The 18009-nt window shown below is 42.1% G+C and overlaps 1 protein-coding gene across 1 annotated transcript; it reads right to left on the reverse strand.

Annotated features, from left to right (window-relative positions):
• Positions 1-3443: 3443 nt before the first annotated feature.
• On the reverse strand, positions 3444-16490 carry LOC118786158 (succinate--CoA ligase [ADP-forming] subunit beta, mitochondrial). Its single transcript, XM_036541231.1, has 11 exons — positions 16390-16490; positions 12851-13037; positions 12215-12314; positions 11731-11893; positions 11055-11183; positions 10689-10827; positions 8676-8837; positions 8146-8288; positions 7781-7901; positions 5847-5935; positions 3444-5257 (listed from the first exon to the last, which is right to left on the reverse strand). The coding sequence occupies exons 1-11, from the start codon at positions 16471-16473 to the stop codon at positions 5183-5185; spliced, it is 1392 nt and encodes a 463-aa protein (XP_036397124.1). The 5' UTR covers positions 16474-16490; the 3' UTR covers positions 3444-5182.
• Between the last annotated feature and the right edge of the window lie 1519 nt (positions 16491-18009).

Below are 18009 nucleotides of genomic sequence, written 5' to 3' on the forward strand. Positions count from 1 at the left end.
GTTAAGCTGAAGCACAGACCTTGTGCCAGGTGGATCCTATGGGCAACAGGCTGCAGAAAGTCATGGTCCTTTCTGTCATCTCAGGTCAGACACGCTATACTGTTAACAGTTGCTTGTCCTGCCATGCTGACATCTAGAATAATGTGTGAGTGCATTTGTTGAGGTATTTTATGATTATCATGTCTATATCGATGACCAGGACATTCTCATGGTCCTGTTTGCATTACCAACTCATGAAAAGTCTCTGTAAAACCGTACGCAGCGAAGTCTTTGTTTACTGCATCATCATCCAGAAAATGAGTCTTCCGTAGACAAGATCTGGCTTGACAGTGCAGTGGCAGTTGGAGAGATAAACACTGTTGTCTGTGTTGACGACTGAGTCACCAATTTCCTTTCATTTGCAGTACTCAACAGCACTTACCAACCCGACAGGCGTGAATTAAAAACGTAATACATTTGGCTGGGCTCCGAAAGAAACGAAACAAATAGGGTTTTCCTCTTTCTATCTGTCTTTCTGTTGTGTGCTGGTTTTGTTTGTTTTATCTGAGTTCACAATCTCCCTCTAATGGGTTGTTGGCTGCAAGGTTGAAACTACTGATCACAGGTAAGCAGAGGAGAAATGGGCAATTGATTTTTGGCCACTGAATCCACATCCTCTGTGTAGGGCAAGTTTCTACTACAGTCGTGGAGTTCATAATCTCGAGCTGCTGATACTATGGTCGTAGAGTTCATGGTCTCCACCTGTTGGTATCTTGGTCACTGAGTTCATGGTCACTGTTTGAAAACCAGATGAAAGGTTATTGGGTTTCATGGTGGTGTTTTTGACTGAAGCAGATAAAGCCAAAGATCGGGCTTCACTCAAAGGTCAAAATGTCACTAGCTTGAAAAAAAAACAAATGTTCAGGTTAAATGAAAAAAGTTGTGCAAGTTAAGTGAAACTGTCTTAAATGTCATATTAATCTGATTTGTTTGTTTAGATTTTGGGGGGTGGGGTGGTTGTATATTTTCTGGGGTGGAGGCAGATATATTTCTCTAAACTGCTCTTTTTATCCCACAACTCTGGATAAAGAAAAGCACCTTAAATTATAACTTTAATCCAATTAAATTTTGCTTCATAAAAAGACAAATAATCAGCTGTGTTTTGTATGAAAAAAGAACTGTGGAATTTCAAATGTCTGAAGTGACATTAGCTATTCATGCATCAAAGACACATGCTATTATCCAAAACAAAGTGCCTGTCTTATCTGGGGCTGAATGCTAAGGCAAACTGCAGCATTTTCACCACCACGTTGTGTCAGGGCTGAGTACAGGGCCATGAGATGTCATTCTTTACAGCCATTTAAAAGTACTCTTAAAAACACAGAGCACTGATAAAAGACAGGTGGAAGATACATTGTCCTAATGTGAAAATGAAATAATGAGTGAGTTTTTGCATATTACTAAGAAAGAAATTAATTCTTTGCAGACTCTGTGATTGTTATGTCATTCATTGTGTGTTCTCACATTGAGATGGGTGTAGCTGTTGAATTGCAGCTTGTCACTGCTCAGTCTTTTAAGTTCAATTTTCAAACACACAACAATGAAACATCACTTTCCAGAAACAATCAAAGATATGCTTTACAGCTGTACCATATGAATGTAAGGAAACATATTAATCATAAAGCTGGGGCAATCAGGACTTAAGCAGAGCTTTAAAGCCATCTGAATGAAATGATTATTTTTCTTAGCATCATTGATGTATCCTTGATGTTGTAAGGAAACAGAACAAGTTGGGTTTCTAGTACTCCTAAATTCAGATTCTGGAATCCAAAACATATGTGTGAATGACTGTAATGAATTAATTAATGTTTACATATTGGGGATGTCAGATGCAGTGTTTTTGGACTGCTTAATGAATCTCTCAGATGGTTCTTGATCTATGTGAAACAACAGCAAGAACACAAGTGTGCTTAGGTGGGCCAGTAGAACTGGCTGATTGTTTTTTAATGGAAAATTGAGAAATGTAAACACACACATACACATAGTTTAATACACACATGTCTAGTGTGATAAACTTCACTTGTCACTTTATGGAAGTTGAGGCCGTCTTTACCCCAAAAAAACCTCCCAAACACATTTAATGAGTACTCTGGGGAGTCTGTTGCAGCTGCCCACATGTATCTTCACATTTGTTGAAATAAGGAAAAGATGAGGACATGGTTTTTAAATCATGGTTGAAAAAGTGGAGATCTCAGAAAGATACTGTCAGTGGTGGTGATGTCTGACTATTGTGGAGTTAATTACCAGCATATTTTTAGACAAATTATGAATTAACATTGTTGCTGGTAGACATAATTACATGGGAAATATGAGATGAAGCTTGTGGCACTAAAAAGTGCCCAGTGACCAAATGATTAAGCTTCCACCCCCATCAGCTCACAGAGGCTGATAGCAGAAAGAGAAGTGACTCTGGGAAGAACATGAAAACACTGCTGTGTTTGTGAAGAGGTGCAGACTTGGGAACTCTAGAGTGTAATTGCAGATGGAGATTGGGCTCATCAGACACATTGCAGTCCCACTCAAGTAATCAAACCGCCATAGAATCACAGCATCTCCAGGGTACCTGTACCAAACCAGAGAGGCCTCCTACACTGAGAACCTCTTCAGAGCCGCTATGGCCACATATCAGAGTGTGATCAGTGTGCAGTGACAGTAACCTGGAGGTGCAGTCAGCAAACAAAAATGCATCTCTTAACTTTAAAACAATGTATCCAAGGCAGGAAGTTTCAGTGAGTAATTCGTCCATACCTAACATCATGTGGAACTGAAGGGTGTACATCCAGTGTTTCTCATGGAGACATTTTTCAGAATTTTGTGGAAAAGAGAAAAGTACTCACCTTCATTATCAGATGTTACCAGGGTTTTGTCAGTTGCAAATGACAAATGCAAAAGGGAATTCTTTTGTCAGATGAAAAAACACATTGTCCTACAGGCATACCTGTGGTATTGTAAGACGAAAGGGATTATGAGCACAGACTGCCTCCTGTGACCCGGGTTCGATCCCGGTTGTATTGTCAGCCAACATTGTCTGGGGGCCCACAGTGACAGGATAAGCTGGTTGGTCCATTAGGTTTAGTTGACTGGGGTTCCCTTCTCTCTCCGCTCTCAGGTACCCTGTAATTTGCTGCTGGAGTTGCACAGGCGATACCAGTGGAGTAGCACCTATTCTCCAAATCGGCATCAGCTTCACTATGGTGCGCTGTGTGACACACAGAGTGAAAAACAGCCCTTGGCTGTGCGTGAGGATTGCATTTGTCTCGCTTCAGCACTCCTGTTCGAGTGCAGAGGCTGTCATAGTGAAACAGGTCTAACATGCAAATGCGGATTCCAAAAAAAGCCTGCATAAAAGGGAACTAGTATTAAAAATGGTAAAAACAATAAAACAACTACACATTTGTGTTCTATGCATTTAATATTTTCTTTTCGCCCCACCCTCCGAGAGAGGCTTAAATATTTTACAGAAGAGAAAGGTGGTCTTGATATTTACAAGAAAAATCATTCTTACAATTTGTGTAAAGTGTTTTTTGGAGGGTCATGGGATGAGAGCAGTAGTTCCAAAAAAAAAAAAAAAAAAAAATGTGCGTTCTTAATGCTCTTCACAGCAGCCGAGTCAAACATTAACAGGTGAACAGGAAGGTTTTGGTTGAAACGGTGGCAAGACAGGGACACAAGGAGCTTTCACTGGCCACGATGGTGGGGGTGTATGGAGAGAACAGTGCTGTCAGGCACCCACAGTGAAACAGTTCCACAGTCCACCTTTCTCTTATTAAATACGGTATTCCAGCTGCAAGGATTTCCTGAGAGCCCACCGGCTTTTCAAAAAATTTGGCAATTCAAATACATTTTTAAAAGCATCAAACATCAGAAGGGTGCCACAACCTTGTGTGTCCATGATTTATAATTAGACAGTAAGAGAAGGACCAATAAAAATGAAATGCAAGTTTTGGAAATGCCTACTGTCGTAAATACTGTTACATCTGTATATTTTACAATACATTCCAATCTTTAAAGATTCTAAAGATTTAAAGAGTGTGATTTTAAGGACTTGAAGAGTGATTTCACATTATCACTAAGATAACCATTCAATATAATTAATTGAGTATGCTCCTGAAAAGCTTTCTGTCCAAAATTTTCTACAGTGGCAACAGAAGCACAAATATTAATACTGTAGCTGTCTACAGAAGTACCTATTTCTTTTCAGCTGAATTCAAACAACAGGCATCCTTTTCAAAAGTGGAAGTACTGAAAGTCAAATTTACAAATTACCTTTAGTTGATGTAGCTGAAAGGTACATCTCCTTTACAATCAATAGTCTTGCTTAGTCCCATATGCTGATACTGTTATTTCAGCATACCATATTCAAGTTTCACCCCCATCTCATCTTCTTTTACTTCAGTTCGACACCAGAAAAGGCACTCCCAATGCGGGGTGACCTACAGTAACGCTACCTTCAACCAGCATGATCCCTGTCACTCCTGACCAAAACACTAGGGCTGAAGTACTAATTCTCCAAAAACACCAGAAGAGACCAGCTTTGTTCCCTAGAGGGAGCTCGGGTGTGTCTACATGTGTTACACGGTGCTAAGCCACTGGGGACAGTGTGTGTGGCTAATGTGACACCTATACTTTAAAATGAAAGGGATCAACGGATTTACACATCTCACTTCCTGTCACATGGAGAACCAGCCTTAATGACATATCTTAGTGTGAACCCATTCAGTTTATAATTTAAATCATCATAAATATTCCCAATTTATATTCTGCCTTTAAAAGCTAAAAAAAGGAGCAACTAATGATGAACCAATCTGAGCGATGTGACATTTGGGAGTATGACATAAGGTATCTGCTTGAACAGTTTAAGCTTTGAACATGACACAGCAGACAGGACATGATAAGCTACTCTTGTCAGGGAAGCACTGCCTTACTAAACCTCAGGCAGATACATCTGCAAACACAGGAGAGACATGGAGATACTGAAAGGAAGTCTGTTGCATACAGCCTATGTAACAGCGGATGAGATCATACCACCAAACAAAATGAAACAAAACAAAAATGACACAAAATAAACTGTAGGACTGAATGATGTTTGGAGGGATAATTCTCCACAGCTAGGAGGTCCTCTTGCTGCGTGAGCCAGGAGGGTTTAAATCGGGAGCTGAAACTTCACATCCACCTGGGCCTCTTTTGCCAAAGAGACAATTTCAGAAAGCTTTACAACCTGTAAAAACAGAGGGAGAGAGGTCTTTAACTATAACTGACTAGGTAAGGACAGGGGCCTTCACAGGCTGTAAACACTAAGAGACTAAGCGGAGAATGTCTTTCACCAAAGAAAGATTTCATATCCAGAAGTATTCTACTAGGACTGTAGGGTTTACACACAAATCCTAAAGCTTAAAGAATTCTGAGCTGTCTGCTGTAGATGATGTGTAGGGTTCCCCAAAGCCACACTATTAATGTGCTGAGAGAGCACAGCAGTGTCTTCAATTCAGATACTTATATTTTTGTAATCATCCATGACCATCTGAAGCATTTCACAAGCGTCTTTAAGAGGTTATGACAACAGGCAGAAGTAGTAAGAGATTCTTATACAGTGTTTTTCATTGCTGTGTGTGTGTGTGTGTGGGGGGGGGGGGGGGGGGGGTGCGCGTGCATGCAGACTCCTTTACTTTAGATAATCTGTCAGTGTCTGAGTGACACTGATGGCAATGCCAGTGCTGTGAATGGTGCAATTGCTGAGGAGAAAGGACAGAGGGCTGCATCTACTGCTCCAGCATAAAGCAATCAATCAGTCATAGCGTTAGTCATACCATTTTTGCAGCTTCGTCCAGGTCGTCGCAGGCCAGGATCTTGAGGGAGCTAGCAGCAATGAGTGCTTTTGCATCGTCAACTCTCGTTCCTGAAACAGGGCACATGGTGGTTAGGCATACCCAAACTGGCAAAGTTACTGCAGTCAAGAAATCACTACTCTTTGCCAAACTGGTAGCTCCTAGGCCACAGTGTCATTGGACCTTGTATACTGATATTATTTAAACGGAAGGCAGAATCTGTTCATTAAGAAGGATTTCTTTTTGCTTATGACCCATTGGGAGTAGGCTTACAGCATGTTCAAAAAAATCACATATTTTAGTGACATCCGCTTTGCAAAGTGATCTGAGGAACCGTTTTGTGTCTGCATAGACCCTGGTCCAGTTGGTATGATGGCAATGAGTCTGGTCAGTGAGACAGTGTGGCGGCAAATACAGAGTATCAGTATAAATCTGTCTCTGCTTTGCTGGACATATAGAGGGAAGCCCTACACTTGGTGGGGCCCATGTAGGTGGAAACTTTCTTAATAAATCACTTGGGAACATTTAAACGGCATGTGGGTGCATTCCTATACCCTCTGCTTATTTTAATTTTATTACTCCTGTATTTCCTGCACCTGTATTAATCACTGTATGTTCTTAGGATTTACTTTTTCTGTACTGACCTATAGGGTAGCCATGCCATGATGTATTTGGCTCTGACTCTAAGCATTATGGAAATGTGTAGAATCAGAACAGCCAATCCGTCAGAACCAAAATACGTTCCACGCCTGCCTCCCCATGAGTCTTCCTAATGAACATTCATGACTGTAACCATTTAAGTAGTGACCAGATCTCTTTAGCCACGAAAGGAAGAAAAGAGAGTGTGAAGTCTCTCTGATTAATGGTCTCTGTTGAGAGGAAACGCAGTGGGTAGTCCCTGCAGCTGGAGACCAGCCTCTGTTGGCACAGCAGGGTACAAGCCTGAACACAACTCCCATCAGGCACCTTGGCATGTGTGCGAATGTGTGCGTATGTGTGTGGCTCTATCATGACAGATTTTCCAACCATCAATAGGCTGTGCTGGCTGAGTGGAGTGGTGTGTGTGGAGGTATGTGAAAATGGAGCGTGTGTGTGTGTGTGCACGAGCGTGGATGCATTTCACTTTAGCGATGAGAGCGAACTGAAGGAATGTCTCTGCATTTCTTTGACAACACGAAGCAGGGCCTCTTGTGTAATCAAAGTAATCATGCAGGTCTGGTAAACACGACCTCTGTACGCAAGTGTGACGGAATCCAGCTCTGTTAATGATGGTAGAGAAGCCGCAGACGCATAGGAAATCAGACAAGCCCAGGAGAGGAGAGGAGCCACAAAAATGATGGAAAAACAGATAATGGGGTCATCAGCACCCCTTCCCCTGACATTATCATTAGTCACCATCTTCACTTGGTGTCCTCAGAGCCCAACAATCACTCACTTCTGCCTTTGGTCTCTGTAGCAAAAGAGAGTGGCAGCAGGCCCAAATCATGCCTTTCTAGAAGCTCTCTCTGATTCATAAATTGTGCTTATAACACATTTACACATGCATTTAGGAGAATATTCCTGAACAATCACAAGTGTTCCAAATTCTCTTACATGTGCAAAATGCCCCCACATCAATATATATGATAAATGCATCCCTTTAAGAAAAAGGTACAAACTCTTGTGTGCTGTGTAATACAATGGCTTTACAGCAATGTGTGCAGGAAAAAAAAAACTTCTCTGAGATGCAGACAGGGATAGAAATAGAGATAGAGAGAGTACTTTCAAGGCGAAATGTTTAACATACTTATGTGTTTAAAAGTGAAACATTATTTGGTGGTGATGACTGGTATTCATTAGAGGGGGGTGCTGATGTTCAGTCTTCAGTACTGAAGTGGAGTGTAAGAGCGCATTCAGCCGAAGAAAAACATTCTTACCTTGCAATCTAACAACTATGGGTATTTTAAGATCAAGATCTGTCACAGCCATGATGATCCCCTGTGCGATGACGTCACACCTCATGATACCTCCAAAAATATTTACCAGGATAGCCTGCACCTGTACAAAGACAGAAGAATCCACAAGCATCATTAACACTGGAGACCAGGGGAGTGGGCTGGTGCCAAAGACCTGCAAAAATGATGAATACTTTCATATTCCCAGCGAGTGCCTCCATAAATAATAATAAAAAATGCAATTTACACCTATGGCACCGTAAATCCATTACACCTTGTGTGACTTATTCCCTTGATGAAAAAAAATTCTCCCAAAGAAGCCAGAGCCATCAATTCACGACTCTTACCTTTTTGTCTGAGGTGATGAGCTTGAATGCCTCTGTCACTTGGTGCGCTGTGGCTCCGCCCCCAACGTCAAGGAAGTTGGCGGGAGTGCCCCCATGGAGTTTGATGATGTCCATTGTGGCCATGGCCAGACCAGCCCCATTTACTGCATACATTAAACAGAAACATAAATACGCACATACACACAGAGAAAACACTTTGTTGGCAAAATACAGCACACATTTAAAAGTAAAAAGGTCATTGTTTTCTGTGTAAAACACCAACATTGGTTTCCAATACATGCGTTTCACATGGCTGTGGTTCTTGGTTAGAGTTAGGGCTAGTTTCAGTCACCCAAGGCACGAGCAAGTTTAAAAGATTTCAGCCACACCTTTCCCTCCACACAATATTTCACTAGAATCCCTGCCACATAAATTGGGGTAGCAGACATGCAGTTCTATTTAATATTTATACAACTCTGGGGAGCAACTTTGTATGACTGTTTTGTGTCAGAGGGTTTGGAAAGGTGTTGAGAGATGGAAAATGGACTTGCCGAGACAGCCGATGGTGCCGTCCAGCCCGATGTAGTTAAGGTCAGCCTTGGCCGCCTGCCGGTCACGGGCGTCCTCCTGTGACCAGTCTTGCATGTCAAACACCCTCTTCTGGCGGTACGCTGCGTTGGAGTCGAAGTTGATCTTGGCATCCATGCACATCACTGCTCAGATCCAACATGTCAGAAAGACAAGGAATGGAGAGGAATTTAGAGAGCTGGCTGACATGCGTTTTATGATGTGAGAGATTTGGAAGTTTGTAATGAGTGAAAGGTCATGAGGCCATTTGTCTATGAGTTCATTTAGCAACGCTAACCAATATCAAAAGCAGTCTCTGAGGCAGCAGCCACGATGCAATATCGATCATGTCTACTGACTGACCTGATTTCCTGGATGTCTCAAGTTATTGTGCATATCTTATTCAGCACCACCAGACTATTTAAAAAAGGTCTGTTGAACACTGAGCCCTACATTGAGCAACCAGTTGTATATAGGAAAAAAAATCCAGGCTACTGCTTGATATCAACACCACGTACACTTTGTTACTGCCAAGAGCCTCTATTGCAGTTTCTTTCATGAAAGTTTTTTGGCACTCAAAGTGGAAGTTTGTCCAAGTAATGTTATTCAACTGCACCCAATGAGCTTTTAAAAAAATTACGGATCTCTTGTGAAGACACTGTGCCTAGGTGATAATCCTAGTAAACCCTGCAGGAGTATCACTGTGTGGCAAATACTGGTTTGTTACACAGGATTATTGCTATAGCCAAGAGCACCAGAATGCTGGTCCTCTCAGTGGCTTAGAGAGAGGTTCCGAACACGCAGGTAACGTAACCAGCTCAGCTGCCACAGGTCTGCTATTGCTCCGGTTCAGTGAGGTGGGCAGAGGCTCAGGTAGAGCGGCAGCACTCCAGGTTCACACCTGGTCACTCCTGCTGTCCACCGGCCCCACTCTACTCTTCTCATGCGGCTGAGCTCAGTGTCTAAATCGCTATTTATTCCCATGATCAGTCACCATACTATGACACAGAAAGGTAAACAATAGGGTGAGCGCTAAACTCATTTGAGGCTTTGAATCATAACTGCCCCCCCTCCCAGTCCTCTCACCACTATCATCGGATGCTAATTGCAGTTGGGGTGCAGTGGGAATTCAATGGAGAATACAGACTATGACTACCATCACCTAAACCAGCAGGGAGTCCAACATGACTAAAGATTGCACAATAAGGACTGACAAGATATGCAAGTGTTGACGGCTTATAATTCACGACAGCTGCATCGCACTGATCCCCGATTGCCTGTTGCGAGAGACATTTGTGTGACAGATGGCCTGACCCGGTAAGCGCTCCGCAGCAAGGGTACACAAACATGTCATCTGTCCTCGGGGCTGCAGCACTCCACAACAGGGCACAGATCCTCACTCTCAGGTGTTCTCAGCTCGAGCCTGTCTGCTGTCGTGTCATCGTTTGCATAGAACGTATCTGAATTTGCTTTTTGTCATAGTATTAGTCATTATAATGAATTCCCTCCAGATTCAAGGATTTGCTCTCTGTCTAATCTGTAAGCATAGTAGTATCTGTGGCTTTTTCTCCCACACCTGCTCAACATTCACAATCCTCAGGAAGAAGAGACACAGCACAGGGGAGGCTGCAGGAGCCTAAATATGGTCCTGTGTATATGCTAAACAACTAGCTGTATACTAATGTCAAATATAAGTTTATAATTCCTATAGAACTGAGAAAACTGTAGTTTTTAAACCTAGCGAAGTGGCAGTAGAAATCAGTAACATTGGTCTGTTGGGAAAGGGAGCAGGATGCATAGATCAGTAACATGAGTGTCAGGAGATTCAGTCCTGTATGTGAACATCCTTAAAAATGCGCATCTAATTCTAAAATGGGAATATTTACAATCACTCTGAAAGATGTATGACAGATGGGAGTTTCTCTAAGTGACAGAGCAGGTGTTGTGAGTGATGGATCGGGTGTGTGTGAGAACCAGTCTGTGGGAAAGCAGCATACCAATGCCTGAGGAGTCCTCCACCATGGGGTTGATCTCCACCATGGAAGCGTCGTACTTGATGAAGACGTTGTAGAGTTTGATCATGTTCTCAGCTGCCTCGTTTATCAAACTGGGAGGGAATCCCATCTTCTGTGCCACCTACAGGAAGAGAAGGGGGTTGGGAGAGAAGGTGGTGGGGACAGAACGAAGGGAGGACATGCCTTCAGGCCATGATTTACAAGTGTTTATAAGTACTTTAGACATTCAACTTCACATGTCCACTTATAACAATGAGACAGAAAGCTATTTCTTCCTCTACGAGAAAAGGATCCAACACTAAGTGTTAGAGCCTTGGTGAAATATGGTGCGTTTCCCCAATACTACACCTTGACAGCCTGCTCCATTTTGATGCCCTCAATGATGTCAATGGGTTCCTTCACAATGGCGTCAGGGTTCTCTGCTGCTACATCCTCAATGTTCACGCCTCCCTGAGAGCTGCCAATCAACACCGGGCCCTTTCGAGGGGGAGGGAGGGACACAGTTAACAATCCAATCATAACCAGGCTCTGTCAGAAGGGGCAGACACCCAGCCAAATCAACCCCAGACCACATCACATGCTAGGCCCACACATGTATACCTCCTCACAGCACAAGAGGACAGAGAAGCCACCTGGAGATTCTTATCACATTTTGCATGATATTCTTAATGTGATACTACTACTTACCAAAGTGCACTTAAATAAACAATATCATAACCCTGAAAGCACAGCAAATCTGCAGCTTTCTAGTCCTGAGAGCATAGCCAGTCAGCAGCTTCACAAAACCTTCAGAAGATATTTTGTGCTCACAAGAGAATCAAGGCAGCACTTTGTACACACAGACTGTTCTGCCATCTGCTGGTGAAAGTCTGTAGCCTCCTCAAACTAAAACAAGCTTACATTTTAAGAGTTCCCTGACAACATTACACAGAATGTCAGACATAAATATGCATGTAATGCATGTATGCACACGCTGAGGTGGGTCAGGAAACTAGTGCTCATGTTACCCCCCTCCAAAGCTCACCTGATAGGACCTCTCCATGGTGATGGCGAAATAGTATTCCCTGCGGGGGTACCTGCGCTCACAGATGAACACCTGGTTGCAGATACGGCCCTGCTCTCCTGTCTGCTTGGTATACAGCTTCTTCCCAATCATCTGAGAGGAGATATCACGGGCCTCCTCGGGCCTACCCTCACCACACACACACACACACACACACACACACACACAGAATGAGTCAATCAGTCAGTAGGCCCATTCATCACCTCATTCTGCATGCTTTTACTGGCATCATTTCTGGTTGTTCAAATAAACATAATGCACTACTGAAATGAAACATGTGTATTTGTACTGTGTGTATGGGTCCTTAGTGAGTCATGTTTGTGTTTTGTGCTTTCACACCGGGGACTGGAAATCCACAGATAGTACACAGTCCACAGATTGACTGGACATGTCAAGTACATGTTTTGACAAGAAGGCTGAGCAGCAACGTAAACATGTCACTCACGAGTAAACGATCTTCACTCCTCCCTTCAGACCGCCCTCGAAGGTGCCCTTCCCTCTGCCTCCCGCCAGAACCTGCGCTTTTACCACCAGGTCCTTGGAACCTGAGGCAAGAAACCACAGCCATGTTACTGAGTAACAGGTGGGGAATGCACACTCACAAAGCCCTGTTAGGGCCCTGTGAAACATACAGACATAGGTTAAAGCCCCACATCAGTACACATCAACACATCAATATACATCAGCACATACAACACACGAGTGCCACATCATCCCATACAACACACCACTGCCACATCAACACATATGATAGACCATACTTCATCACACACCGTCACATCACATAATACAGAACACCATATTACCATCATATGAGCCTAAATGTATCCATTCTGGGACATCCAGTTTGGGGAACAAACACTGACATGACACTGACATGGTTCTATATAAATGAGATGTCAGAAAACTATAAGAAATGTGCCCATATAAATGGTTAGGCAGTAAAAAGCCTTTATGCTAATGCATGTTCACAGTGGGCACACGCTTTATCACACTGCAACAACCACTACAATGTCAGCCAGTTTCTTCCACCATTACTGATCTTCCTCGTGATGCGCCGCAGTAACCCGTGGCACCCTACCGATCTGCTTGGCGACAGAGTAGGCCTCCTCCGGCGTGCTGGCCACCATGCCCGCGGGGACCGAGATGCCCGCCTCCTTCAGCAGGCCGATGCTGAGGTACTCATGCAGGGAGAGGCTCCTCTGCTGCTGCTGCTGCAGGGGCTGCTGCTGTGGTCTCCCAAACAGGCCGGACGTCCCGCCAAGCACCTGCAGCAGCACGGACACAGAGACACCGCTTAGCCCAGGGTGAGGGGGGCGGCTTCTGGATGGCTCAGTGCTACTGGAAATGTGTCTCCACAGACCCCAAGCAAACATACAAAGAGACAGCCTTCTACAGATTAGCATAGCAAGCACACAGACACACAACCGCCTAGTAATTCTGTATGGCTTTGAAGTCTGTATGGCAGGAAGGAACAGGGAAAGGGGAAAAATAATACATTCAAGCAATACCTAATGTGTCTGTCTGGATGTTATAAACGTACACATTTGTAGCTGAAGGGCTAGGTTATGACATAACTGCCATTAAAGAGATATGACTAAATAAAGGAACAGGGATGAGCACAGACATTGCTTAGCAAAAACATAACAAACAAAAGAGGAAGAACAGCCCCCAGCCTTGAAGAAATCCTTCACATGCACAAAATGGTATTAGGTAATTCTCTAAAATGTAGTGGTAATATACAGAGTAAATCTGTCTGGTGAAAACAGAAGGGTGCCCTCATCAGAAATACTATAGCCTTGGTCACCAGAGACAGACAGTAACTTCTACACTAATCTCTAGAACAGTGTCAAAAACATTTAATGGAAGGAGAAATACTAATAATAGGCAACTATCAACAGTCTCTAATCTATGGGGAAAAGACACCTGAACAAGAAATAATGGATATTATAAATTATTAAATTATGGTCAAATCTGTGATATGCCATGACCAGGGGAAATCGATTTTTTTTTATTCTGACAGAATTTATACAACTTATGGGTCACTGGAGTTGTCTCCACAAGATTGATTTTCTAAAATGCTTCAAGTGTGACAAAGCAACCTCCATTTTAGATGGACTTTACAGTTGATGGGTGGATTTAAGAAGGACAAGGAAGGATTTGGTCAAGTTAGACAGGGGGAAACATTTTCTGTGAATGAGAGGTAGTGTGATTTTTAAAAACTGCTTCCAATGTGGAGAACACATGCTTTCCTAAAGTTAGTAAAATATGAGCGATAAACTAATCTTCAAAAAGAGGAAGCTGAGGAGATTTTCCTGAAATATTTTAACATTTAAAAGTGATTAATACAGCAGACCACAAAGGCTTTCATGTGTTGTGAACAGAATCAAAGCAACCAGACATTAGTTCAATTCTATGATGGCACTGTAAAGTACTTCTTCACACAGAGATTTATAAATGCATGGAACACCCTGCTGGGATTTATAATGGATCTGGGGATTCTCTAATCCTCCAAGATCATGACACAATGACAGATTCACTGTAGAATGTAAGCAAATGACAATCTAGGGTCATCTTAATGGGCTGTTGTCAGCATTATTCATTCTTATTTTCATATTACTTATGCAGTTTTAGACACCTTTACCCACCTATGATGTTTCACACATTCTGACACCCATCTGCATTGCAGTGTTTTTCTTGGAGTAAATCAAATGAAGCATGATCTTGCTCAAAGCTACAACAGCCATGTTCCCTCTTGGGAGTGAAGTGAAAACTCCAAGGGTCCATGCAGTAACCACTACTTCAAGTGCTACATATTACACAGATTTTACTATTATAAGCGATGTTATAAGATATTATCTTTTCACATTCTACTGCAACTGTGAACACTGTTAATGGTACTAATAATAATAAACCAAGGGCGTAATTTTGCATATGGACGGTAGGTACATGTCCCTACCAATATTTGAGCAAACTCGTTCGCATTATCTTTGGAGTGAAGTCATATTACATAATTCCAATGTCCCCTCGGGTGTTGTGTCCCTACCAATCTTCCACCCAACTACACCCTTGTAATAAACACCTGAATTCATATGACATTTTCCATGTAGCCATCTCAAAGTGCTTCACAATGAGTAGATCACTCATCTCAAAACACTTGGGCGATGAACATTTGCCTGTTGTTAAGTTATGTCTTTTTTCCACAACAACAATGCCTGTTTCTGCCATTAGCAAAGACCTCTTAATTAATTTAGATACATTCATGGCTCTTAATACATTTAAGCATTTAATTTTCTCCCATTTTTTGGAGTCAACAAACTTTTTTATCAGTTATAAAAGCAATATAACAATGCTCAAGACAAAAAAAGTTGTTCTTTTTGGATTTCTCTCAAGCATGGAGGGTCCAACTGAGTCATTGAGCATTTGTGTCCTCACTGCCCTGACAAAAAATCTGACCCATTCAACTGCTATGTAAATAATGGGGTTAACACAGGGGTCCTCCAAATAAAGACCAGATATGCTGTGATCAGGACCTCTGCTCTGTAGACAGGCAATTAGAACTACATAGACAGACAATACTCAACTGAGGATTATGCAATATTATTTGGACAAAATACCACTGAGTGTGTAGGCAATGCTACATTACTGTCCACTTGATTTCACCCACACTCTGAGGAACAGCAGCTATCACTTGAATTTGGACTATTATTGCAAAAATGCTTTCTGAACATGACTATAGGTGAAAGTTCATGACATGACCTACTCATATTTGTTGAAAGTTGGTATACATTGTTATTGCTGCTGTAACCAACATGCCAAAATCTCACAAAAAAACTTTAAATGCCATTAATATATTGGGGTACGCAAATAACCAAATAAAATGTTTTTCCATCATGTTATGATCAACAGGTGTAGCCTTAATGGAAGCACGGGTAGGCAAAACAATCAAGTAATGGTATTTAAGTACTTTAACATACCACTGTTACACTAACTTCACAGAACCAGAATATTCAAAGTATATGTGCTAACTTCCAAAAAGATCTGAAATGATGTGTGAAAATATACACAGCAATAATATTAACACCTTGATAGCTAATTAACGGACGACAGAGTTCTCTACTGGTACTACTAACTGGTTAGCTGCATAGCTACAGAACAGTCCGCAAACTTTCGCAATTCTTCCAACAAAATTATGCCTTCCGAGGTTTCAAAACGCCGATGTTGGTTAACAAAGAAAAGCCGAGTGGAGGCGACTGCGCCCAGTTGACAGTGGCTACATTCCGGAGCAGTGGAGGTCAACGCAGAAGATTGCAAAGAGCGAGTCATTTACAGAAATAGGGTGGCTAGCAAGCTACCTAAGGGGTTTCAAACCAGTTGTTTCGATAACTACGAAGATTTAACAGCAGGTAAAGAAATCCTCAGTTGTCTAGCTATCTAAGGTAACTGTCAACGACAGTTTCAAGGAACTTACTAGCCAGATCTGCCTAACAACATGGGTTAATGTCATATGTGACCCCCTCACCTACAATGCATTTTCCGACGTCAGATTTGATCCAAACAAATTGCCATAAACCTGACGGATAGACGGGAATACTTCCTCAATCGCTGATATCAGCTCACCTTAGTTGCAGAACTGAGAGCCGTCCTAGACCCGGAATTCCTCAATCCAGCCGATAACCGGCCGCAGATCAGGGACGTCGCCATGTTGCTAGAAAAACAAATCACACGGTGCGCATGGGCAATGACCTACTATACTCGGCTTCGCGCCTGCGCATTAAGTAGCAACAGTGACGTCTGTGGTCGTACGAAGGTATGTTGACATTTATTTGTTAGATGGTGTTTAAATAGACAGTAATGGTCCCTGATTTAGTTTTAAGAAGCATTCACTTTTGTAGCATGTTAACTACTCGCCGACCATGTCTGGCAGAGTGTCAAACGTGATGTCTCTGTCGTGACTTCACCCCCCCAAAAAACTGGATTTAAGTGTACTCTGGAGCACAGGGATGAAGTGCTGTTAGAACTAGTTTTCCAGCTAACCAGCTATTTGCCTAGTTCTGTAGTATGGCAAGCATACTGATAAATAACCATTAGTAGCTATAGCTGTAGCTTAAAGTTAACTTACATGTTATTTCATCTCTGAAATCAACTGATTAAGACATTTACTGCTTGATCTGTTTCATAAAGGTGTGTTACACTGCTTTCACTGTTGGAAGTAGACAGAGTTGGAGGTCTTTTTCACAGTTCAATACACAATTTTCATTTCTCATAATTACCGTTCTTAAAATGATATAATCACATTCGAGATCACAGGGATGCTGCACAGTGGCTGAGAACCCTGTTATTTTCAAAAGATAGAAAGACTGTTGGTACCATCAGTTACTCAGAGATCATTTCCATTTAAATAAATGTCATTAGTGTAGAAACATGTTATTATCTGTCTGAAAGATGCATCAAGGTTTTAATTCTAATCAGAATGAGTGAAGAATGGTAAGTGATGGTTTTCTGAACAGGAGGATTGGAGGAAAGTGCAGCCAAGGAGTTGAAGGGAGAATGCAAGTGAGCACATGAATAACATTCTTTTCACATCACTGCTGCATTGCGTCAAGGTGAAGGAAAAGTTTCACGATTTAGCCTCATGCTGTCAGAAATGGAGAGGACTTTCTTTGCAGAACCTTTTCATTTGGAACCCAAGAAAAATGAAGGCATTCATCCAACTTTTCTTTGCATCATATGGATTATACTACTTGTTCATTTTACATACAGTAACACTCATCTTTCCCTCGCATACATTAGTCATTCAGGGTGCCCAACTATCCTGACCTTTACTGAAAATTTTGCTGGTCAGCTTGCACCAAATGGAAAGGTTTGCCTCGGATATCAGCTGTTTCTGAACAACTGCTTTGCAGAGATAGCCTGGAGAGCATCTCTAAACAGTAGAGAACATTAATTAAGTAGAGTGTTGCTGTAAAGGTGACAGCACTATAGAACAGCATTACTTAAGGAGACAGTGCTGATTAGTGTTACTAAACAAAAAGTGGTAAGGTGACTGGCAGCAAACAAGGCAACAGGTCAGAAGAATTGTGCCTGAAAAGCGCTGCTTATGTCATATTGTATTGAATACCAATCTACCAATCGGTATGTTAAAGCCACATTATTCTGTTATAAAGAGTTGTGATGCCATCCCAAGTGAGAAAAGCATTTCTGAAGTTTAAACTATGGCAAACGTAACAAAAAAGATAA

Source organism: Megalops cyprinoides, chromosome 11, assembly GCF_013368585.1.
Source record: "Megalops cyprinoides isolate fMegCyp1 chromosome 11, fMegCyp1.pri, whole genome shotgun sequence".
NCBI classification, from domain to species: domain Eukaryota; kingdom Metazoa; phylum Chordata; class Actinopteri; order Elopiformes; family Megalopidae; genus Megalops; species Megalops cyprinoides.